The sequence below is a fragment of the Haliotis rufescens genome, unplaced genomic scaffold, assembly GCF_023055435.1.
Source record: "Haliotis rufescens isolate VD_foot unplaced genomic scaffold, xgHalRufe1.0.p SCAF_109, whole genome shotgun sequence".
Taxonomy (NCBI): domain Eukaryota; kingdom Metazoa; phylum Mollusca; class Gastropoda; order Lepetellida; family Haliotidae; genus Haliotis; species Haliotis rufescens.
Window position 1 is genome coordinate 690523 of NW_025963790.1, and position 25953 is coordinate 716475.

The window sequence follows — 25953 nt, forward strand, 5'->3', positions numbered from 1 at the left end:
TTGAGAAATTATAAGAGCAAAGTAAATAGTCAAATACAGGTCCAAAGTTTGAATATCGTAAAATCGTTTACATTACATGGCCCCATTCACAACTACATATATATCAAATTTCAAACAATATCACTGTGTAATGAGCATTAGCTATTGTACTTTCAAATATCACAATTGATCCCGACTACTGACATAAATCGCTTTTCAATATGCCTGCATCATCTTTCAAAGTTTCAGCTGAATTCATCATTCTGATCCAGTGTATCTTACGGTTTACTGAATTGATATGTTCATCAGTATTTCGATAACCATCGATTATTTATAGTTCATGGGGGTTGGTCGACCTGGATCATCACCACAAGCACGTGCTCAGCTTCGTGTGAAGGTGGATCTAGAACGGTGTCCAGAACCAGACGCTGCAACAGTCCCGTTCCAAGATTCGGCGGCAATAACTGTGTAGGGACCTCTGATGATACATACACAGAAACGTGTAACACAGGGGGATGCTCAGGTAAGGTCTTAACCCCTAGTCCCACCTAAGTGGCATGCACAGGCTGTACATGGATTCAAACTTTCACTCGTGCTAAGATTTATGTAAAAATAGATTCAGTTAGGAAGGAAACTTTCTCCATTAATTAAAGTTTAATGTGATGCGTTGTAGATAGCTTAGAAAAGTATTGTGTTAATTACACCAACATACAGATGTGGTACAAGTATCAAATCGGATGTAAAAAGCTGAAGGTTCAGCGAAACACATTAGTCGTATTTTTTAGATCCATGCAGAGGTTGTCGGTATGCCAACGGTATTGGATATTTGCCAGACCCCGATGACTGTGCCCGGTTCATACAGTGCCAGGAACCCAGACCAGGGACCAGTGCTATTTTCCATAACATGCAATGTAGTCCGGGTCTGTACTGGAACCAGCAACACTTGGTGTGCGATTGGTCAGCTAATGTTGTCTGCACAGTGGAAGCTGAAGGTGCGTGGTTAACTCTATACATACTAAATACGAGAATATTAGTTCATTGTTATCCTTTCATCCGACACCACCATGACCTTAAAGTTTACGACCGGGGAAGGTATTGTGAATAAAAGCGACAAAACCATTTCCATAATCATGAGAGATACCCATTGTACTATTCCGACTATACTGTAAGCATGTGTTCATGAATCACGATCAAATAGCCCTGTTATCAGGTGTTCGCGAACCCATCACAAACACATGCAAAGGCAAGTCAAAAATTTTCAGACATAATATCTGACATATACAAACAATCGTATACCAAGAATTTGTTTTTGCTTTTTTTCATCACAGATGAAACATTTGCCCCATCGACTGCTGCACCGTCAACATCTGCTCCACTGACTTCTGCTCCCTCGTCGTTGTGCGACGGCTCTACGAAGGCAAAGTCTGGCAATACTGCTCAGTATCAGCAGCTGATTCATGGAAACTGGATCACTAGATACTGCGCTCCCGGAACTGTGTACTCAAGTGCAAGTTGCAGCTGCATCACTGGCAAGAATGTCGCATCCCCAGGTAACCCTGCACCTGTAGATAGTCAGTTTTTTAGGGAGCACGGGGGGCCCAGTAGTCTAAGGCGCCGCGATTCGTTGTGCAGTGTTGCGTCCCTTGGGCACGTCAGAAACCTATGATTGTGGGTTCGAATCCCGGTTCGCCCCGATTATGTTTCTAGGTTTGTCAGCACCATACCCGTGCTCGTGGGTTTCACTGAAGTGGTAAACGTCTGAGACCTGCACCTCCCACATTAAGCTGGGATATAACCGGAATGCTGTTAAAAGCGGCGTTAACACAACTCACTCAGTTTGGTACATCTGTTGTGTTGCACTGTTCCACTGTGTTGCAAAACCAATATATTTTTTTAAGGTTTTTCTTTACTCACAAGAAACAGAATAACTATGCTTGTACACAGACGTAATTGAAAATTAACATATCGTTTTTATCAGTTTCATTGAAATCAGTAAATGCACTATCCTGTTACTGGAATTGCAGGTCCATCGATCACTTGATTGTCTGGTTTGTTTACAGGTCGCCGTTGCATGGCAGGAGAACAGCTTTGCTTCTTTGTGCAAATTGTATGAATGGCTGGATAATCTAGACTGGTTAATCTCCTGCACTGACAATTTATCTTTGCTTAATATATATGAACATACATGAGGTGAGACCAACGATGAAGATATTATACTCAATAACTTTTTGACTTAAGGTATTTATGTGGTTCTTGCAAACTTAATTATAGGAGCGAACGAGGTACACATGCATGAAACAAGTGTGAAGAAGGTTGCATGATGTGAATATAGATCACAACATTATGAATATCATTTTCATTTCAGTTTGTCAGGCCGAGGTTTACCTTCCTTTCAACAGCGACGTTAATGACAATTCTGCCAACCACAACTACGTACAAAACACTGGTATTGTTACTACAAGCAGAGGCCACGGCGTCTTCAGCAACAACACCCAACTCCGCATCCTGCGTTTCTCCAACATGCATTTCGGTAACACCTTAATCATCTCCTTCTCCTTCAAACAAACTCAGACAACAAGCAAAACACAGGCTATCGTCACCAACGACGACTGCGGACACGGGGGCAGCATCTACATCACCACCCAGCGGTCAACTGTCTACTTTCGTGTTGTGAACAGCAACAACGTCACACATACTTTGAATATAACTTACACAGTGAGTACGAAAACATTGTTCTTTTACTCTATCAGATCGTATTTATACAGGAAGAGGTCCCCTGTACTAGGGCTGGGACGAGTCCAAATTTACTACCTGGGTACCCATCCCCTATTACCCGATCCTACCCGGATACCCGCTGTAGGTCTCAAGAGGTAGGTACAAGCTGTCCGATTGAGAAGATGTTGACCGTAGCTCTGGCAAAATGTGTTTAGATACACGTATAAAACGATCTGGTGTATACACTGAAGTTGACTGAAGTTATAATTTTTGTTCGAACATATAAAAGTCAGAAGGAATGGGCAAAGTAGTCAGGAAGAACTGCAAACATTAGTGACTTGTAGTTAATCATACAGCCCTAGATAATTTGTGTCTTTAAACAACACTCCTCTGGGTCCCCGGATCCTACTGATTACCCACCCCGACTCGAGTACCCGAGTTACCCGTCCCCGCCCTACCCTGTACCCATACCTGTCTATTTATTGCTTGGCATCGTACACTGTTAGTTTGTGATCGATGCTCACACCTCTTGGGGAGGTTTGTAAGCCAAGTGTTCAAAGCGTTCCCTCATTACCCTTAAGGTCTGGGTTCGATTGCCAACTTGGTGCAAAGTGTGAAGCCCATTTCTGGAAGCCCCCGCCGCGATATTGCTAATAGAAACGGCGTTTAACCCACTGACTCACTCACTGGTTTACCTGTTCCAGACGCTCTTATGAATGTCTATATTATAGAAATAAACACCTCAGGGAGAATAAACCATAAGGGGCGCAACATATATGAGTACCGACATTTTTTTTTAGAACCCATTTAAGCATGTTAATAAAATATCCAAGCTGTTAATATATTTACCGTATTTAATAATGATGGCACCCTGAATAGAATCCTATTCAGCTATGTCGGACAAGTCCATTTTATGAACAGATGTGTAAAGTTGGTATTTCCGAATATTCTCACAACACCCTATCTGTACCTCTTCGCCCAGTACCGATTTGCATATTTCTCGAACTATTGGATGCGATCGTTCGGCCACTGCGTTAATCTGCGTTGCCCAGCTAAATCTATCGGGAACAACACACAAGGCACATATCTCTAAAAATAACTTCCAACATACGACGTCATCAATTTGCGAGCACCCGTTCGAATCTCCAGTAACGACGTCATGATTGGAAAATGTTTTGTCGTGAAATTAACCACGCTTAATTGGTCTCGTCGCTATCTTATATTCTTTATTTGACGTCATGAATTTTTATGTTACTCACACTATTAACATCGTAACCTAGGGGACAATAGTTGCGAGGAAACATGAAGTTTATGGACAAGTTAACAGTTGATCTTATCCATTGTGGGTTTGAACAGTTGTGTGTGGGTACATTTCAGGCCACGACGTCCCTGAATGAGGTGAAGCTGATCATCAAGAATGGGCTGATGAAAGCAGAAGTCAATAGCTCCAGCAAACAGAGGGCATTTGATGGTACAAACATTTGGATGGTCGTTTAAAATACTTCCTATATAAAAGAATCCAACTTCAACAGTATGAGACATACCGTTATTTTGTGGTTAGGGCACCTAAATTGTGTTTGAGATATTAGCAAAAGATAGGGAATCACCATTGACCATCACGGAACTGGTCTACCGTATTTAGAATTGCCAAAATCACTAACAGCGGTTAATTTTTCATGAAGGTATGAATGCGGACACAAACGACATGGAATCAAAGATTTTACGGACCCATTTTCTTATTAATTATACAACCTGACTGGCACTGGAGAGTTTCAATTTTAACAATGTAATTTCCAGCATTCAGATGAAATGTAAAAATATAAACTGCCGGGAAAGTATACACTTGAAACCTGGAATTTACCAAAACATTACAAATGTTATCAAAGCGTTACTGGGCTAAAAACAATCGCAGAAACTAAAAAATACAACGATGACACCCGTTAAATACATAACCATCGAAAAACCATTTCTTGTTCACTATATTCTATTAGCCACTATTAAACATATATAGTTTCTTTTGCCCGGCTGTTCATCCCTATTTGTGAAGATAATCACTTGAACCACTTGAATCTGTTTTGTTTTAAACGAAAAACCTGAATACTTTCATGCCTTTCATGAGTTTTATCTTGTTTATTATTCCTTTTGTCGATTTAGCCTCCGGAAAATACGAATTCTGCTTAAATGACGACCGTTTATCTATCTGAAAAAAGCTTTCAAAGTGATTAAAATTATGACTATACCTTCTTCCCCTTTCATCATTTCTTGAATACTTTGCAGGTAACATCGGGAAAAGCCAGTGTGCAATGCAGATTGGGTACGGTACTGGCCTCGACTTCGTCCACGGTGTCCTGGAAGAAGTACGTCGTTTACCTGTTCTTAGTTATACATTTGTTGTCCGAACTAGTGTTTTATTATTACTTGCTAGCCTGAAACATAAATTTAGTCAATTGGATATGAACAGTTCCAGGGTATATTAAAAAATGTAATACTTAATGATGCTGGTAAGAGAGTGAGTGAAGTAAAGTAAGTTAACGCTTCTTAACAGTATTTCAGTAAGATCATGGTGTGCAAAGTTATTAGAGGAAGATGCCACACATATCCTCGCTTATCCATAGGTGGGATATTGCAGCCACGTTAAAAACCAAACAATGACGAACTAGTAGTGTATCTTGCTTTTGTGTTTCAGTTCAAAGTTTTCATCTGCGATCCATAGAGCCGGTAGTTCAACACAGTGATTCATCACGTGGGTCCATGAAGTGCTGCTTTTATCTCGATATCAATATTAAAATGTATAGTACACTATTTCTTATTCTGTCATGTTTGTTATAAATACTGCTCTTTACGTATCCCTTAATGTTTGTCTTAACTAAACGAATTAACTGAAAAGTCGGTATCCAAAGTAATATCTCTGTACCGTAACAAAATCACGCTACATAGAATCCTGCGCTCAAGGATTATGTGGGGCAACGTTAACGCCGTGTCGTGTCTGAAAACCATCGCAGATTAACGAGTTGTACACAGCGTTTGGTTCTGTAAGAGTAACCAACTGAACTGTTATGATTTGCCTTTTTCCGTTCCACGAAGATTGGACATAGGATGGGCATATTGTTCTACATAATGGAACATGGGATGGGCATATTGTTCTATATAAGGGTACATAAAATGGGATATCTTGTTCTACATAATCGACAATAGGATTGTTATATTGTTCTAAATAATGGACCATAGGATGGGCATATCATTGTACATAATGGTCCATAGGATGGTCATATTGTTCTACAAAATGGAACATAAGTTACATGTAGGCATATTGTTTTATATGATGGAGCACAGGGTGTGAGATCTTGTTCTACATAATGGACCATAGGATGGGCATATTGTTCTACATAAGGGTACATAAGATGGGATATCTTGTTCTACATAATGGACCATAGGATGGAATACCTTGCTCTACATAATCGACAATAGGATTGGTATATTGTTCTAAATAATGGACCATAGGATGGGCATATCATTGTACATAATGGTCCATAGGATGGTCATATTGTTGTACAAAATGGAACATAAGTTACATGTAGGCATATTGTTTTACATCATCGACCATAGAATTGGGCATATTGCAGGCATACTGTTCTACACAATGGAGCACAGGACGTGAGATCTTGTTCTACATAATGGACCATAGGATAGGCATATTGTTGTACAAAATGCACATGCTGCTTAGCATAGGTCTTCAGCAACCCATGCTTGTTGTCAGAGGGGACTAACTGCATCAAGTGGTCAGACTCGCTGACAATGTTGATGCATGTAGTGGTATCCTAAATGCGTGGATCGAAGTTTATAATGTCAATCACTGGATTTTCTAGTCCAAATTACAGCATTTACAGATCGTCGTCATATAGCTGGTATATTGCTGACTGAGGCGTTAAACAACAAACAAACAACACATGCAGCTGTAATTCACAGGCTTCAAATTTAGATATAAGATGGCCTTAAGGCAATTCTTGAATTGAATGAAGAGTCGTAAAACTAAAATGCTAACATCAGGTGCTCGTTAAACCAGGACTAAATATTAAAATTATTTAAAAATAGTGTACATATCAGTAAAATACCATATATTTCACGGCATGTTTCTACTATCTCAAACACTAAAACAAAATACGTTTTGGGAAATTTTAAATGAATATTCCAAAACAAATGAAGGGTCAGTAAAATCGCTAATGACACGTTCCAACACGGTGCCCTGCGATAACGGGGTGATACATTGTACACGTTAATTATTCTTGACAGCTGGAAAGTTAGCATAGATGAGTTAGGTTTGAATGCTCTGAAGAGTATTTCAGTTATATAACGCCCAGTCAGCTTACTGTGGGAGAAAATCTCGAATTGGCGCTTGTGTCAAACATTTTCACTTTGGTGAAATCTACGAGAACAGGTATGGTGCAGACAACCAAGAGCTAAATAGACGTATTACGAAATGGATAAAATGAAGCGTCAGGTGATAAGGTTTCTCAAGTTACTAGATCATCGAGACTGTCAATGTCTAAATGGCCTACAACAATATTTTCGATGATGGTGTATCTCTCGAGAACTCATGGAAGATTTAAATATAATTGATTTGTATGACAAATCATGAATGTGTTTGACGTACATGGTCTTAATGGTAGATCACATAGTTAACCTGTTTCTCCCTGGGGAATGCGGCCCCGAGCAATCTATGCTTGCCGTACGAGGCGACTTAATTGATCGGACAGTCAGGCTTGGGGACGTCGTTCATAGCGTGTCATCGTACGTCGACGACGTGACAGGTTGCTCATAATATCAATCACTGGTTTGTCTGGTCCAGACCCAAATTATGTACAGACATCGTCATAAAGATGAAATGTTGCTGAGTGTAGATTTAATAACAAACAAACACATTCTGCTTGTTTCTTTTTATATTAATGTTTATGAATATGTAATTTGTTCTCGTCGCTATATGGCCTAGACATTGACAAATATTACCTCACTTTCAACAGCCGACTGCTTAATGACAACGCCGAGAAATAAACTCAACCCAATAATAGTTACAAAGTTGCAAGTGATGTATATTCATAAAGATTTACAAATATCGATAAATAACATTTGTGTATTACCACAGATCTGAAGATTGTTAAGTTTAAAGTAGATAGTGTGTCACTTTAAGTTAAAGGTAAACGACCTTTACTCCGTGTAGACATAAGAAAAGAGTATTGTTCTCTCGTACTCGAATTTATTTTGTCTCAATTGACTTCACACCTCAGTGTTCAATATGTTGTGGACTGTCGGTTCAAGCTAAAACAAATAAAAAGTTCCAATTAAGTCTAGATTATCAAATATCATTTTAAGAATGTTCAGGTTACTCAAATGTAGTTACCTCTGTTAATAATGTAATTTTTACCATCCGTGAACTAAAGTGCTTTAGTGTTTTCCGCGTGTTTTCACACCTTGGCTATATTGCATTTATTGCAGAATTTGATAATGTTAGGTTTATATTGTGAAATTGTTGGGTAGATACACGTGTTACTCACTTCATATAATCATACTTACGAGTTTGTGCTTCTTACATAACGCGATTATATTATGGGGATCCGTTTTAGCGAAGTATATTCAAGTTTCTTTTAGTTATACAATGGGGGCACGGGTGGCCCAGTCGTCTAAGGCGCCGCGATTCGCTGTGCAGAGTTGCGTCCCTTTGGCACGCCAGAACCTATCATTGTGGGTTCGAATCCCGTTTCGCCCCGATTATGTTTCTAGGTTTGTCAGCACCATACCCGTAATTGTGGGTTTCACCGAAGTGGTAACCGTCTGAGACCTGCCATCACTTCGGGCTTTCCTCCCACATTAAGCTGACACGCCGCGATATAACTGGAATACTGTTAAAAGCGGCGTTAAACCCCACTGACTCGCTCACTCAATTTAATTATACAAATGTAGTCATGTAGAAGGAGTCTTAGTCAGGAGGAGCATCCACACTATAAAGTATCACGTCACCATATGCAGTATCATTTATGTTTCATTGGCTTCATAAACATATGAAATGCCACCGCCTCCGTGGTCTAGTGGATAGAGCATCTGTCAGGAGAGCGGAAGATCGGCGTTTGAATCCCCGGCCCCGACAAACCCAAAGACGTTAAAAGATTGTTCTTGTTTCTGCTCTGCCTGGCGCTTGGCATTAACATGATTTAGGAGATAAGACAAGTGCTGGTCGGTCAGTATACTATGTCTGAGTAGGATATTCATGTGAAACTGTTGCATGGTATCACAGTTGGCTACCACTATAAAAACGGCATTACTCCGCATGTACATGTACGTTGCGACATTGAAACCCATTTTACATCTCCACGCCGACAGAAAAGAGGTATATACAAATATCTCAGTATTGATTGAAGTGTTGTAAACTTTCAAAGCAAAAATCAGGTAGAAATCAGAATTTATGAAAATGCATTTACTTATCAGCACAATATCACCAGATATATGTCTGGCGTGTTGGTACTGTCTTATAACGAACAACAAAGTACGTTTGGTCCAAACTAAAATGTGCCATCAAAAATGGAGCTTCAGTAATAGCGCTATTGACACATCCCTCACACCACAGAACCCTGAGATGGCTGAGAGATACCCGTATGATGCTTGACGGCTGGATTGTGAGTTTGACTTAGTTTTGTTTTACGCCGCTCACAACAGTTTTTCACTTATAACACGGCGTGGAAGTTCAATGTGAAAAGAAATCCGAAGTGACACAGCTCTCAGCTTGGTGCAGATTCGATTATTAAAAGGTCGTCGTCGCATAGCTTGTATATTCGCAATATTAAGCAACCAAAAAAAACACCAACTTTACTTTGTTGTCGTTTTTCACACCGAATCTGTAATATTTCGGTACCGGTTTTAGTGCCCATATTAACAAATTGATATTAATATGTACATGTAACTTGTTCCCATCGCTGCGTGGCTGAGACATTGTGAAGCGACATTAAGTCATATCTCCCTTTCAAAGACGACTCTTAAAATCAAAATGCCAAGTTATAAACAGAAGTCAACAAAGCGTTATAACTTGCTGATGATCTTTATTTCAAATAAAGTACAAATATTACTTAATAACATAATACTATTAATTTTAACGTGAATTGTTGTATCACTGTAAGTAAAAAGTAGATAACATTTACTCTGTGTCAGTGGTCACTGGGAGAGAGGTCCACGTCATCAGTAACATGTTATCAGCGGCCGAAACGACAAACGAGAGGAATTTTGTCTTTTTACCTATAGTGAGACGTTAACGATCAGTACGGAATCAATGATAATTTCTTGTGAATCGTTTGGTATCAATTCTATTCAAAAGCACACACACCAACCAATACATCTACTATATAGAATAAAAGCACAATCTATTAATGATATACCAATGAACAAAATTTACTAATAAAAATATCTTCTTATCTTCTATTATCAACAATGTGTTCAAAGAATAAAATTTAAATTTCTCTTTGCTCAAAACATGGAGGATTAATCTCATGATTCGCTTAATAAATGTTCCCTTATTTGCTTATATCAACATTATAAACAACAAGTAGTTTCAAACATGATGTGGCAGTCAGTGTGGGAATGATCGTTTCACAGGATGACAAAGAAAGTGAAAACAGTCAACGTCATCAAGTATGTAGAAATCTTCACTGTATCTCCATCTAAAATAACACAAAAATTGTGTTATTGTATCCGTATAAATAATTTAAATAATATTAAAAAAGGAGTTGTGAAATTTAACTTATTTAACTTGTGAGAGCATCAACGTTTTATACAAATACGCAGTTGTAGCGCTTAGGACATGACAACTCTCTTCCAAACAACGAATCACTTTCAAAACGGTTCTTGTTCTCTGTAAATGTGCATGTAATGCATGCTAGTGATTGGTATACGATGAGACAAACAGGAACTTTGATATATGTCACTAGTTATAAATGACATCGACATCAACATACATGTAAAATTAGACTTGGTGTTCATTGCTTATTACTTTTGTCAACAGCTTATATTAATGTATTTTCCTAAAATTGATCTTTTAACACAATGACAATCAAATATTTTTACAGTTTTAATTTGGTTTGTAAACATTGAACATGTTTCCCTACCGTTCTGACAGGTATCTCCTGTGTAACCCTCCGCACAGGTACAGGTGGTGGGGGTGGGGCTTGTGACACATGTTCCTCCGTTGATGCATTCGTTTCCACCAACAGAACACACGCCCTCTGAAACATTCCCATTTCAGTTAGTGTCACAATATTCATAAATGGAAAGGAACAAAAGCAAAAAGAATATATAAGCAACAAAAAATATTTCCATATTCATAAGAAATCTCTACCAAAAGCATAGTCGGTTGCACGATTCCCACTATATCATGCGTATCTTTTTATGAATTACCATCAAATATCCCGAAATCAAGTGTTCGCGAACCCGTCACAAACACATGCAAAGACAAGTTAATTGTTTACCTAACCAACTCGGGAGCATATGGTACAAGGCAAGATAGGTAAATATCTAGTCTAGGTTTTGTGCATATTTACCGGTGCAAGTTTTTCCATTCCCAGCAAAACCTTCATTACACGTGCAGGTGTAGGAACCTGGGGGCGTATTCGTACACGCAGCATTCGTATCGCACTCGTCAGCGTCATCACCGGCTGCTTCACATTCGTTGATGTCTACGAATATAATTTACTGACAACATAAAACAAATACGGTCATCTTTCTAAACTTTGCTGTATTGTCGTCTGAAGGCCTTCATGTTGTGTTCAAAAGGCATATTTAACAATGATAGTTATTTGAAAAAAATGCGTTTCTTTGAGAAGTATTAAAATGAAAGGCATGTTAGAACCTGGAAGGTAAAGCAGTTGCCGTTAAATGGAAGTTAACGGTTATATATGTATATATATACACACACACACACACACACAAACACATATATATATATATATATATGTGTGTGTGTGTGTGTGTATATATATATATATATATATTTATATAACCGTTAACTTCTATTTAACGGCAACTGCTTTACCTTATATATATATATATATATATACATATATATATATATACGTGTATATGTGTGTCTTTGTGCGCTTGTGTGTGTCGGCTTGTACTGATTCGTGAATGTTTTAAACAAATTCTGATATCTATTTCCAATTTTCATTAGCACTGAAATTTACGATTTTGTTATCTGTACCAAGATTTGTTTTCAATGCATCTTAGAACTTAGACTTAGAAGGTAAAGGAAAAAATAACGTTACCTATGAAAAAATGGCAGTATCATGAAATATAATAAATTTCTCGCAATATTCATATAAGATAGATCCTATACACGTCATAACTGGAAATGTAAATGCTTCATGTATTTTGTCATTTCATCACCAAAGATGCATGGAATAGACTTTTGTGCTTATCCGTAGGATAACATTGCTCAGTGTGTACATACCAGTCTCACAGATGTTTCCTGTGTAACCCTCCACACAGGCACACGTAGTGGGTTTGGCGTGTGTGTCACATGTTCCTCCGTTGATGCATTCGTTCCCACCATCAGAACACACACCCTCTGAAACATAAAAGTTCCATTTCACATTTCAGTGAAATTCATAAAAAAGCATCAGTAATTCCAAACCTTCGAAAGAAATGACTAGTTTTTATGAATTACATGTTGGTGACCTAATACGCTGTCCATGCTAGGCATGTTCAATTTTGTTATAAGCAACCATATGCGATTTGTTTTCTATGCAGATGCTCATACATGTAACGATTTTCTACCAACTGGATTTCATATCATTGATGGTGCGATGCCGACTATGCAATTATCATATTTACCAGTGCAAGTTTTTCCATTCCCAACAAAACCGTGATTACACGTACAGGTGAAAGAACCTGGAGGCGTATTCGTACACGCAGCATTCGCATCACAATCGGGAGCGTCGGCCCCGCTTGCTGCACATTCGTCGATATCTACGAATATGATTAAAAACGTCAAAATAAATGAGTACTTTTCTAAACGCTGTTGTTTATCATTTGTCACGCATGTGTGTGTTGCCTGAGTTCTGTTGTTCTAGAACAAGTCATATCCTCATTGTTACACCAATGCCGTTTTTCAAAAGCCTTGATCAACTTCTGAGTGGATAAGATATTTGTTTATCAGGGAGGTAGTTTATGATTGGCGGGAGATAGCCTTAAACAAAATATTCCGTATCACACCTGCAGTCGAACACAATATTTTTGTCAATTTCATGAGTGTTCTTTATAAACGTTGCTTTAGATCATTTGTCACGCGCATGCATGTCGTGTGAATTTAAGCATAATTTTATATGAAAAGAAATTGAACTATTTCCGGAACAAATCAGCCACATTAGTTTCGAATTCGTCTTGGGATCTTCAAGTTGTGCTCCAAAGGAATCTTTTACCGTGATATATATTTAAACGTCACACTGCACATTGTGCTCCCGTTGTGCCATCAATTTCTTCTAAATGTCTGAAACATCTAAATTCACATTTGTGGATAAACCAAACGTAACGATACTGATACCCTCGCCTGAGGGTTTTCATTTTATGCCCCAAAGCAATGCATAAACATGAGATGTAATGTATAAGTCAAGCTACACACTTACCAGTTTCACAGCTTGTTCCCGTGTACCCCGGCGCACATTTGCAAGCACTTGTATGACAAGTTCCTCCATTTTGGCATTCGCTTGTATCACTGCAACCTTCAATGACTCCAACTATCGAGCACAACACTGGCAAGAAATGATGAGATAGGTAGTGATTTCTCTTGAATAATGTTGTGAATAAGGTCGGCATCATCAATTAGTTCAATACATATTCTTATTAAATACATGACACCTTTTTATGGATAGCAGAGCTACTGCTTGTTCCTTCATCAGCATTCACCTGATGAAGAAGCATGGAGGAGCTCTGAAACGTCGTACAAAGATAAAAAGAAGTTGTTATCCATAAAAAAGTGTCATTTATTCATGTTCTTCCAACTTCTAAATGCTTATCAAAAAGTTCATATATAATTATTGTTAGCATTATTACCAGAAGACGTGAGGAACTGTTCTTAATTACAACTAATCTTCCTCAAAATAAAAAAATAATTAACAATAGGACAAATAGTGACAAGAAGTATTTGTTGATAAATGATGGAAACTGAATATCGACATTGAACTCACTAAGAAAGATTACTGGTAGTCTTAAAATCGCCATGTCTGGTCTCTCAGCCGCTGTTCAATGATCCTCAGTTCTTATGACGATCCGATAGTTCGTAGCCTACACTCCTTTATATAGTTGGAGATCCGTGTTGAAGACAACGCCCACAATGTGTGATAAGACACCTAATTAATCGTGTCACTTTTTATACCTAGTGACCACATACAAAACACACACATTCCTATTTACATATTATAGCATATCCAGTTGAAGTAAAACCTAGTTGGATAGGATCTTGTCCAATAGACATACATATTTGCCTGTATGGAAGTTCTCTTCGACGGCACTGACAATGCATTGGCTGAGATGTGTTCTGTAGGCTGTCATTGAAGCAAGGTAAATTAGCTCAACGTTAAAGAATGAGCCATAGATTCAAGACAACAGAAAACGCAGTTTATATTATCAACTTGAAACTACTTCTTCAGGGGACTAACACATTTTTTTGTTATATCTATTTTTTTTAGATTTCCTATGCTATCCTTCTTGAATGATTCCCGATAGCTCTATCCACTTTTCAGACCGATATTTATTTGGTCATACTGGTGCTACCAGAAGGATAGGTGCAACTGTGCTTCGTACAGCCTCGCCAAGCCAAACATACTTTATCAAGTAAGGCATATATAATGAATTATCAACAATGTTTGTCACCAGTATAGTGAGTTTTGTGGAATAAATAATAATGTAGAAGCAAATTAACCAGCATTGCAGTCTATCTGATGTGGTCACTTACCGAACCATGGGCAACTAAAGCAACTAATTTGACCATCGAAATACCATATACTACGTGGGCATTTGTAGTTTTAGTGGATGTCATGTTGGATTTGGGGGAAAAGAAAATGCTTGAACACGATGCTCCGTGTAACTGCAAAGTCATGGATATGTATGATTATGTCGTAATAAGGGATCAGTTGAACAAACATGTATTCTGATTCTGACTCAGATATTTCTTATGAATATGGAAAGGGTTTTGTCGCTTATTTATTAGTTATGCCACAGTATTGGGATACCCTATATCGAATACCCTTTCAATTATTTCTGAAACTGTAATAAGCTACTTCAACATTCTGATATGTAAGTATGCATTACATTACATTACATTTATCCTAAATAAAAATATACTCCACATGTTGAAAATATGTAACCGTGATGAAACAATGTTTAAGTAAGAGTAAGTTCTTAAAATCTTCGAAAGTATGCTCGATTGTACATCAAAAGTGATGAAATGCAGACACCAATGGCTGGAGGTGCTGCACCATTGCTCGATACAAAGGGGATCATATCCTGCTTAATCAGAGTCTACCCAAATGTACCTTTTGACACAACTAAGAAGACATTTCTTCTTCACTGTTGCGGCAAACGGCCCCCTGTAATCGTATCTAAGACAACAGAACATAGTTTTCCACAGGATGTAGAAACTCAGCTTCTACGTTGTTGAACATGTCAGATGAATTGGGCCCAACTATGATGAATAGCAATGCTCCCTTGGTCAATGAGTGTGAGATTTACTAATCATTGTTGTGAGGTTTTGTTGTAAAGACGCTATGCAACGAAGATATTTGACTTTCCTATATGTAATACTATCCTATTCTAAAGTACTTTAAACTATTGTAAATTACCTCAGACATGTTCAAGCCTGTGGTGTTGAAGGTACATAACAACCTAATACAATGAACTACCTTTGGAGACTTCTGATCATGCCATAGTTACATCATTGTCGTGATTAGTACATGTGATTAAATGTGAAGAATTGCTAGCTGAATGTTAACCAAAAAGGTATATTTTGTTCAAGAGCGTTAATTGGCGAACAATAGCTTCTTCAATATACTTGCGTAAACATTGGTCTGATATCACTCAATACTTTCGCAAACACCAGAGAGTTTATGTTTCATTGTGTCATGGTGAAATATAGAAAGATACCAAATAATATACGCAGTGACAAAAGTAACTGTGATTATGTTCATATTTATCATAGTGTGGTGTTTACCAACACACAACTCAAATCTTAATTCTGAGTTTATTAAAGTTTTTTGGTGTCTACTCTTGATACAAATGTACCCAAATGGCCACCAAAAGATGTCTAAGATGTCTTTGCATTTTGTGTGTTTACACACAGGTTATAATTGTAGGGAAAGAGAGAGGGAAGAATGCTTTTTGTTGATCCCACTGTGCATTAAAAAGACATTGAATGTACTCTTAAGCTTGTCTGTCAGTCAAGTCCTCAGCTCTTGATGGATCATGTACGATATGTTAGTCTGTGCAAAACATGTATTCAACTAACATAAAGATTACATGCTGTTGCCAAGTTTGTAAATCTAGATCATAAGACATGATGTTTAAATACAAAATGGATTTGAATTATTAACTTTTCAGATGGTATTCAAAACAAAGAAGTCATCTCAGAATGTTATTTTAACACTTGGAGCTTAAGACATGTACGGCGTGCACCCTTTTCACGAAATCAAGCACTCATCCTAGCAGCCATTGAGGAGGTGCTCTTCAAATAAACTGTCCATGATTATCCCAAAGCCTTTAAGTCCACCACTGCACGGGTTTTTGATTTATAGGGGTAGAACAAAGAGATTTGTCATCCGTTAAGATAATACCACGAGATCAAATGCGCACACGTAACCTCAAGCAAAAGTAATACATCTAAAACGTCAATTCCAATAAGACAAGTGTAATCTCCTGATGTTCTGCAGATTTGTTGAGTGCACACTTGTAGCAATGCTAACGTCATTTATAATACTGACGTAGTACCGATAGTAGCTCATAACATGTTCGACCCATTCATGTAAGAATAAATATCGTTATGTCTTGTGATTTGGGCAACCGAAAAATATCACTGTCAATGTAGCTAAAAAGTTGTCAATCGTTCTGACATTGAGGTAGAATTGTAATCAAAGTAACAACTGAACTACGTACAAAAATTCTGATCCAGTAAAATACATTAATAAAAGCACACTTTTCAAATTCCTCATAATCTAAATGATTTTAAATGTACTTAAGGATGTCTGCTGCTATTTTATGAGGGTATTGGGAAGTCATTCACTGTTAATAGTTTCGAAAAAATAGGCAATTAAGAATATTTAAGTTGTAAAAGTACTTTAAGCACATGTGAACATCAAGCTTAGCTGTAAATACTTTATATGTGTGGTCCCAACAATACTGTCCAGTGACCCTTCCATACACAATATGGGGTGGGATTCGCTCAGCCATAGTGATACCACCCCACAACATAACCGATCCACGGCAGAATCTGCCTTGAGGTTTCGGGGTGACATTGACTTGACGATCATTTCAATGTCGCTAGACACGATCACGCCTATCAAGGACGTGCAAAGTGAACAGGGACTCATCCGAAAACATGACGCGTTACCATGACGACGATTACCCCAGTTTGGACGTTATGTACTATGACTGAGTGCAATGCAGTGACGTGATAATTTCGACAATAATTCAATTCTGTGTAAGCAATAAATATGCGGCATGTCGTAAAATGGGAATGAATTGTGTTTTAGTTTGAAATATAATGCAACATCTTTGACAATTTGACGTTGAGTCTATAGTTCTTGGTTGCATGGCTTTTTGTTGGCCCATATACGTATACTGAACTGCAAAAGAAACGTCACCATGGAAAGATATATGAGAAACCTTATTTGTCCAAACACTGTAAACATACTTTGAGACATAATAAAAAGATGAAACTTGGCAAAACTGATCATCAAGGTTGAAAGTAAAGTGTCAAATGTTCTTAAAGTGAAACACAACACCAGTCTCTGAGAAAATGGCATCACAAGTCAGTATCTCGTGTGTCCGCCGTGCAACGTCGATACATGGAATGGATGAGGCGGTCGATGAAGGCCAAAGGCACTTGAGTCCACATTCTGAGAAACGCCTGACGCAGTTCAGCTGCAGTTTTCAGCTCTTAAATCGAGACTAAGGGCAGGCCATTGCATGGTTCTGATGCCATTCTGCTGAAGGAAGTCTCTTGTTGCTCTCACAATGTGGACACGGGCGTTATCATGCTGAAAATCGTGGTTGCGGCGACGTGCCGAATGAGGTATGGCGTGTGGTCTCAAGACTTGATCAGTGTACCGAGCTGATGTGACACCATTGCCTCTCCCTGGACTGATGTTCTGGAAGACCACAGGGCCGACCCTCTCCGCACGATCAATTCCACCCCACAACATGATGCTCTGACTACCCTATGAGTCTCTCTTAACAACACAATCATCTGAATAACGTTCCCCACGGCGTCGCCAGACTCTCTCTCTCTCTCTCTCTCTCTGCCATCTGCTGTTGAGATACGGTCACGGCGATGAAGTGGGGTCAGAATATGTCCTCGGTGTGTCCTGTGACAGTGGAGGTGTCTGCTCGTCAATCGTCGACGCACAGTGTCCACACTAATGTGTCGCTGGTGTGTTCCCATGGTCCGTCGAGCAATTTCCGCAGCAGTAACAAAGCGATCTTGAAGATGCTGTCGCACAATCTGACGATAATGGCGTCGGGTGGTGACCCTTGGTCTTCCACTACGTGGTCGGTTATCTGTAGTTTTGGTGGTCTGGTACCGTTCCTGGAGCCTGTATATGGTCCTTATGTGGACTTTAAATGCATTGGGCATTTGCCGGACGGTTTGTCCAGCTTGCAATTATCCATGGGCTTGGTGTCGCTGATTTCTTGTCAATCTTGGCATGTGGTAGTAATTCAATAACGAATGAATGTTATCCGATCTGGGTGGACATTTATAGGACAAGAAATGGGGGAACGCATGTGCATTTCAATTTGCACGGAACTCACGTGCATCGGGTTACCATGGCCGTTGCCGTGATGCGTTTGGGAGATCGGTTTTACTGTCATCTGCTTTGTTTTTTTATCATCAAATTTCATTTTCCGGACAAGGTAAAATTAAATTTTAGAAACTTTGACAAAAGTACCCAGATATTTAAATGACAATTTTTCATGCAATGTTACTTGGGATGACGTTTCTTTTGCGGTTCAGTATATTTAGAGTAGCACGACAATATTCACGACAGTTTGAGACAGTCTCAAGTCCCACCTGCTTGTTGTCAGTGATCGGACAGCCTTGTATGACACTGGCTCATATCAGTTTGTTTGAGTTTTGATTGTAAGTGTGCGATAATCTCTTAAGATATGGCTTCAGACTAATATGAAAATACAAATTGTTGAAATAGAAATAGGTTGATTTGTCCATAGATACATATTGATAATTATGACATATTCATTTGTAGAATATGATTGACTTTTGAGAATATTATTGTCAATGAATATGATTTAGCTGTTGTAATAAAGAAATATTGCAAATAATTTTAACAATGTTAATCACAAATTGATTCGGGCATTTAACGTAAATTGATAAGTTTGCGAAAGAGATATAGCGCAGTCTGGGTTACATCTAATTGAACAACTACAGTTATCACATAGCCAAGTACAGACTTGTCTTGTTCTGAATTAGACACACCATGCCGGCAAACATAAATATCCACGCCAAAAATATTTCAAGTGTGCATAATTTAAGATATTGGCTAATATGGGCTTTTGCCAGTAACATGGCGTCCATCTTAGATACGTTTTCTTCTTGGTTAACCCAAGACAACTGATCATGCATATTTCTGTGCTTTAATCACAATTCAGACAATTTATATCTGTTATCAGCTCCACTATTGTGTCATAGTGCCCCGACAGTGTGTGACGTTGCCAACACTATCGATCAGTGGTATTTACAGGCCTTCATGATTCATATCTCATTTATTCACTCACCCATTGAGAAACAAATACCAAAGTGTCTGCTTCCTGGGTATTCTGTTCCCTCAGAAGAATTTTCTTTATAAATAATCTTTTTTTTTCAAAATGTTCAGTTATGTTTTTTTATTAACGGCAACGAGTCCGAATCAAATGATAGTGATAGACATTTTCGAAGTTTCTGGATTTTAATTGATTTTCACGACAATCTGTAGTTTTGTAACTGAAGCGTCTGTATTATTGTATAAATGTGTATGCCATGCAGTTATCAATTCAATACAATACAGAGAGATAATCAAACGTAACATGTCTCATTTGTTGAGCATATCATGTGCACAAAAGTATTTATTACAGCGACTAACATTGTCCTTGTGTAAGAAAGAGTCTTTACAGTGAGGCCTCAACTTAAAAGATAAAACGCTGTACGTACAGATAACAATTTTGCAGAGTATCGGGAGTCTAGAGGTGTCGTATTGAATGTTTTATGATCCTTTTTTTGGGTCCCGTACGGTTAATCCCGTGATTTTTCAAACTAATGCCTGCAACCTTTGTTCTTCTGCCATTAATTTTGAATGTTGGGCTCAGGTCTTCGGGTATAGTTCATTTGAAGTGCACCTCTTCAATGCCTACCTGTCTTAACACTTGAGTGGATAAGCTATATCTGCACAAAGTAATGTTTTATGTCACGTGCGCTCGGGGTGATTCAGCATAGTTTTCGAAAACAGTAATTGATGTGAGAAGGACATATTTCACAGACACCACAACACTTTGATTGTTAATGGTATTAAGTATTAAGTTGACTGAAATGTCACCCAAAAATTGTCAGACACACAACAAGTTCATTGTCGACACAGCTGCCTTCAATAGCGTGTATGACATCCAACTGCCTTAATGCATTCTGTGATACGCCGCATCATCGATGACGTCAGTCTTCTGATGACTTGGACTGGAATCCGTTGCCACTCGTCTCTCAGGGCCTGCTGCAATTCTTGTCTGTTGACGGGAGGCTGATGGCGTGCTCTAATCTGTCTGTCAAGATGGTCCCACAGATGTTCAATAGGATTCATATCGGGTGAGTGGGCAGGCCAGGGCAAAACGTCAACGTTCTGCTGGTTTAGAAACCACGTACGTCTTGCAGATTGGAGCCTGGCATTGTCGTGTTGAAACAATGTCCCCTGCTGTTGGTTTTGTAAAAAACAACTGGCTCCAACACTTGGTCTCTGTACTGCACAGCGTTCAGGTTTCCCTGTATAATCACCAAATCAGTCTTCTGATCTCCACTAATACCGTCCCACACCATGACACCTCCCCCGCCGAATGGATGGACCTCTCGAATACACGCCGGACCCAAACGTTCCCCTCTGCGTCCATAAACACGTTCTCTGCCGTCATTTCGAAACCAGTTAAACCGAATTTTATCAGTAAACAGCACTCGACGCCAATTTCTCACTTGCAAGCGTCGAACCTGCCCCGCCCATCGCAATCTCAGGCGTCGATATTGAGCAGTCAGTACTATTCCTCGGAAAGGACGATACGCTCGAAGTCCAGCAGCACGAAGTCGTCGTAGTACTGTACGTTGGCTAATGGGATGTCCCTGGCTACTGTCAATGGTGTACAACGAAACCTTCTGGCAATTTCGACCTGTGTTGCCTCCATTTCGGCCATACCGATGTCTCTCTCTCTCTGCTCCTGTGACAGTCGTGGCATTTCTTTTGTGTGCTTTCATCACGTGTGGGTATACCCTGCAGACGAACGCATTTATACAGCAAAAAATGCACGTGCAGTTTATGCCATAGGCGGGAAACCTGTTTCACCATTTTTTTGTCACCGCAGGAGCGCCGTCAAAGATGGCGCGTTCGGGTGAGGTGTTTTTTGGTCCTGTTCCTGGGCAGTCATATTCATATCCAATACCCACTTTCCACTAAGTATCGCTGTTTTCGGAAAATTAAAAATTGCCAATCTATATTTTCTTTTGCCGCTTAGTTTATATATGAGCACACACAGTGGTTCCTGTGTGTATAGTCTGTAACAGCTGCGTATTTTCTTTTTTTGATTTTTAATCATCACAATATACAAAAGTACTAAATAGCTAACCAGGAACATATTTTTCTATGGTTGCCCCGAGTTCACTGTGATATAGTCACAGAAACATTAGGTATCTCAATGTTCGGGCGAATGCTTAACTGTCAATCAAAGAATAAATCATCATATTTTGTGTTACAGTATGCTGGCAGATGTTTAACTCTTCACAGAAAATGTAATTATATGATGAATATGCTAATGAAGTCGTAATTCCCTGTTTAAATACCAACGCCAGTGCATCTAAAAAAATATCGTTCATAATAAGAGACACCAGGCAATATTACCAGTTGGGACAGGGATATGGAACAGTTTTCAGTATTTGTTTGTTTGTTTGTTGTTTAACGCCGCACTCAGCAATATTCAAGCTATATGACGGCGGTCTGTAAATAATCGAGTCTGGACCAGACAATCCAGTGATTGACATCATGATCATCGATTCAACCAAGTCAGGGAGCCTGACCAGGCGATCCCGTTAGTCGCCTTTTACGACAAGCACAGTCGCCTTTTACGGTAAGCATGGGTTGCTGTAAGATCTACATGTATTCTACCTCGGATCTTCACGGGTATTTTTTCAGTACTTCTCATGGAACACTATTATGATAGTTTTGTCTGTTAATAATTTGATATTTCCATTGGTTGTATTGTATGCTACGGAAGCGTAGTAGGGCCACGGTGTAAAGTTTTTTGTCTAAGTATCTCCTACGTAGGACTTATTATCTCCTACGTAGGACTTACTATCATCTACATAGGAATTAGTATCTCCTTCGTAAAACTTACTTTATCATATAATAGGTAGGTTTCTCGGCAGGATAAAGCCAACAGATAAAAACGATATATCCGTTGGGGTCATATGCGGACAGAGATGCAAACATCAAAGGTTAAGTAGGAACTACTTTCACTGTTTATAAACAAACATGGCGTTGCCCTCGTCATTCGGCGATCGAGTCAGAATTAACCATCGGGAATCTGGATAAACAACAGGGATAATTGCCACTATTATCAAAAGAACAGTCTAATATATTTTAAATCAGTGTCTAACTGTGACGTAGCTAAGGCATTTTATAAGTTTTGGCAATTTTGGAGATATAAATTTCGAAACAATTTTGCGAGGGCACGAGGCCTAGCCAAGCGGTATCAGTAGCCATATCTGTCCTTGTAGACCTCTGCGGCTTGAAACCTTCTCCACAAATTAAAATAATTGGATTTGGCCGAAATATGTTTGAATTGTTACCTTGTTTCGTTTTGTCGCTGTGTGTACATCTGACTACACTTCTTAACGTTTTGACAGGACAGACCGACTGTCAACAACGTCTGACCGTGGCCGTGACGTCTCAAAGACAAGGGTTAGAGTAGCTTCAATTTGACTTTAGCGGACAGACCGATGGATTGCGGCGAAAGGCAATTTAAACAACTGTTGTTTTGCGTATATGTTGCTTCGCAACTGTATAAGAAACAGATTTCAGTTGGAACTATATTGGCTACTGTCACTGTCCGACTGGAACATCACTTACCCTGTGACGTAATACATATCAACGCGCACATTCCAGGAAAACGCGCAATGTTTCGGTAATGTTGTGAGAGAGGGAAAGCGATTTAAAAGCACAAAATTAACGAATGACATTATATGATAAAGAGGTTATCACGCTTGTGTGTTTAGGGATTGTAAATATCCTGTATTAGGAATAAACACTATGTATTTAGATCGCCAAGGCATACCATTCCCAAACACTCTCGCGTGATAACGTCTATATCTCCTACGTAGGACTTATTATCTCATACATAGGACTTACTATATCATACGTAGGACTTAGTATGGCCTGGAATCACTGTCTCCTACGTACGACTAAGGAGATAGGAAGTCCTACGTAAGAGATACTAAGTCCTACGTAAGAGATAGTTATTCTAGTCCGTACTTAGTCCTACGTAGGAGATACTAAGTTCTACTTAGGAGATAGTAATTCTAGGTAAACGAAGTCCTCTGTAGGACTTACTATCTCCTTTGTAGGAGATACTAAGTCCTACGTAGGAGATAGTGATTCTAGGCCATACTGACTCCTACGTAAGAGATAGTAAGTTCTACGTAGGAGATGCTAAGTCCTACGTAGGAGATACTAAGTCTTACGTAGGATATATCAAGTCCTATGTAGGAGATATTGAGTCCTACGTAGGAGATAGTGAGTCTGACGTAGGAGATATTGAGTCCTACGCAGGACTAAGGATTTCCTACGTAGGAGATAGTAAGTCCTACGTAGGAAATCCTTAGTCCTACGTAGGAGATAGTAAGTCCTACGTAGGAAATCCTTAGTCCTACGTAGGAGATAGTAAGTCCTACGTACGAGATACTTAGACGAAAAAAAAATTCACCGTGGCCCTACTACGCTTCCGTAGTATGCGAAGCAGTTTCTTAATTTATTACATGAACAAAATGGATAATTTGCTCGTCCACACCTGAAAAGATCTTCATTTAGTGTTTCTTAAATTTCACAATTCATTCAATGGGAAAGATAATCCGTATTGTTTAAAAGTCTATGAGTTATTTTCTAATGATTATAGAAATTTGACTATCCCTATATATGCACTAACAAAACCTGATTGTGTAAATACTCCCTTCTGACTACCTTTAACACGCGTGGTGGTTACGATGTATGTGTTGACGACAACCCAGTAATCTATTGATTATGTGTTTCTGTCGCGCTTGCTAAGATCCTGAGTGCATGTTTAACTAAAGTGCAACAATGTTTATTTCCTTAATGGTGTGTAATGGTTGCTCGTTAGGGTTCGTATATGGAAAGTAAAAGTATATTCTTAGTATAAGATAAAAAAGTTGATAAAAACAGATAACTAAATGAGTCCCCGTTAGATACCGTTTTTATTATATGACGAGTGTATTTTAAAACGTATTTGACGAGCGAAAGCCTTAAATACGATTTGTTAGAAAAACGAAGACGAGTGTAGTACAGTATACTACGGGTATAACGAACTCACGTGGACCACTAATTCTAGTTAGTTATAACCGTATTTCGTTATAAGCATACAATAATCTTTACAAGATTCTTATAATCAGCTGATGATTCGACCAAAGGCTGTTCTCGCAAGAAGAAGCCTGGCAAAATGTGCCCAGCCTTTTTTCAACGAGGAGATGGATTCATCGTGTCAGGTCATGAAATGTCGGCTATGTGATTTCATTGGGCTAAGCAGATGGTTTATAAGTTAAGAAATTGGATGTCATAATCGTTAAGCTATCACATTTGTTCAATTTCGGAGCAGGAACAATTCACGACACAAGATTTCATCGATTCACATGAGGACATTTCTCACGACTGTCCATTTGGACAAAGGTGTGCTACTCTCATTTACCACATGAGGTTCAAGGATCTTTCGTTAGAATACATAATATTAGACATCAATGTGGCTGTTGGTAAATATTTTGAGCTAATATAACTTTTAAGAATCAAAATAAAAATGCACATGGATGGCGACGAACAGCCTGAGGATCTGCTGATTGTGGCTCCAATTGCATATCCGGCCTTATGATTGCCCATGGCTTCTCACATCTACAGCCGTGCTCGCGCATTTCTCCAAACTGATAAACCTTTTTGACTTTCGAATAAAACGTTACTTTTTCATTGAGCTGACGCGCTATGATATAACTGAAATATTAAGAGCAGCGTAACCCCCATCAAATGTACCACGTTTGTCTCCTCTGTATATCATATCCGATGTTATGATGATCCTGATATCTAAAATACTAACGTTCAACCTGTAGAACATGACAGATGTAATCCCAACAGAAGAACGTCGTGACTAATGCTGTATGTACAATCAACATGTCCTGTTACCCATATTGTGCCATACACCAGCTGGGGTAATAAATTGCCTCGAATAGGATCACATTGGTTCGTATCTAGGAGCTTCTTTACACAAGAATACATGCATGGACAAATGCACTTTATAAACTGCAAGCGAGTCTTTGGGGGATTTATTTCAAGAGTTAGGAAGAAAGTACTAGATATTTCAAACAAGTGATATAAAAGTGCTAGTTTTCATAAGCTCCTGTTACCTGCACCGAAACGTCGCATTAAATGAAAGAGAAGTTGAAATCCGCTCTGTCTTCATTAATAGTTTGATACTCGGAACAATCTTCTTTTTTTAATGCATTCA

At 38.8% G+C, this 25953-nt stretch overlaps 2 protein-coding genes across 2 annotated transcripts; one reads left to right on the forward strand and one right to left on the reverse strand.

Moving 5' to 3' along the window:
• Positions 1-325: 325 nt before the first annotated feature.
• Positions 326-5496, forward strand: LOC124114877. Its single transcript, XM_048392081.1, has 7 exons — positions 326-502; positions 765-971; positions 1308-1529; positions 2345-2694; positions 4072-4165; positions 4972-5051; positions 5381-5496. Exons 2-7 carry the CDS (start codon positions 884-886, stop codon positions 5405-5407), a joined length of 861 nt encoding a protein of 286 aa, XP_048248038.1. The 5' UTR covers positions 326-502; positions 765-883; the 3' UTR covers positions 5408-5496.
• Positions 5497-9779: 4283 nt separating this feature from the next.
• LOC124114884 lies at positions 9780-13989 on the reverse strand. Its single transcript, XM_048392082.1, has 7 exons — positions 13914-13989; positions 13353-13478; positions 12562-12696; positions 12179-12295; positions 11271-11405; positions 10839-10955; positions 9780-10394 (listed from the first exon to the last, which is right to left on the reverse strand). Exons 2-7 carry the CDS (start codon positions 13419-13421, stop codon positions 10380-10382), a joined length of 588 nt encoding a protein of 195 aa, XP_048248039.1. The 5' UTR covers positions 13422-13478; positions 13914-13989; the 3' UTR covers positions 9780-10379.
• Between the last annotated feature and the right edge of the window lie 11964 nt (positions 13990-25953).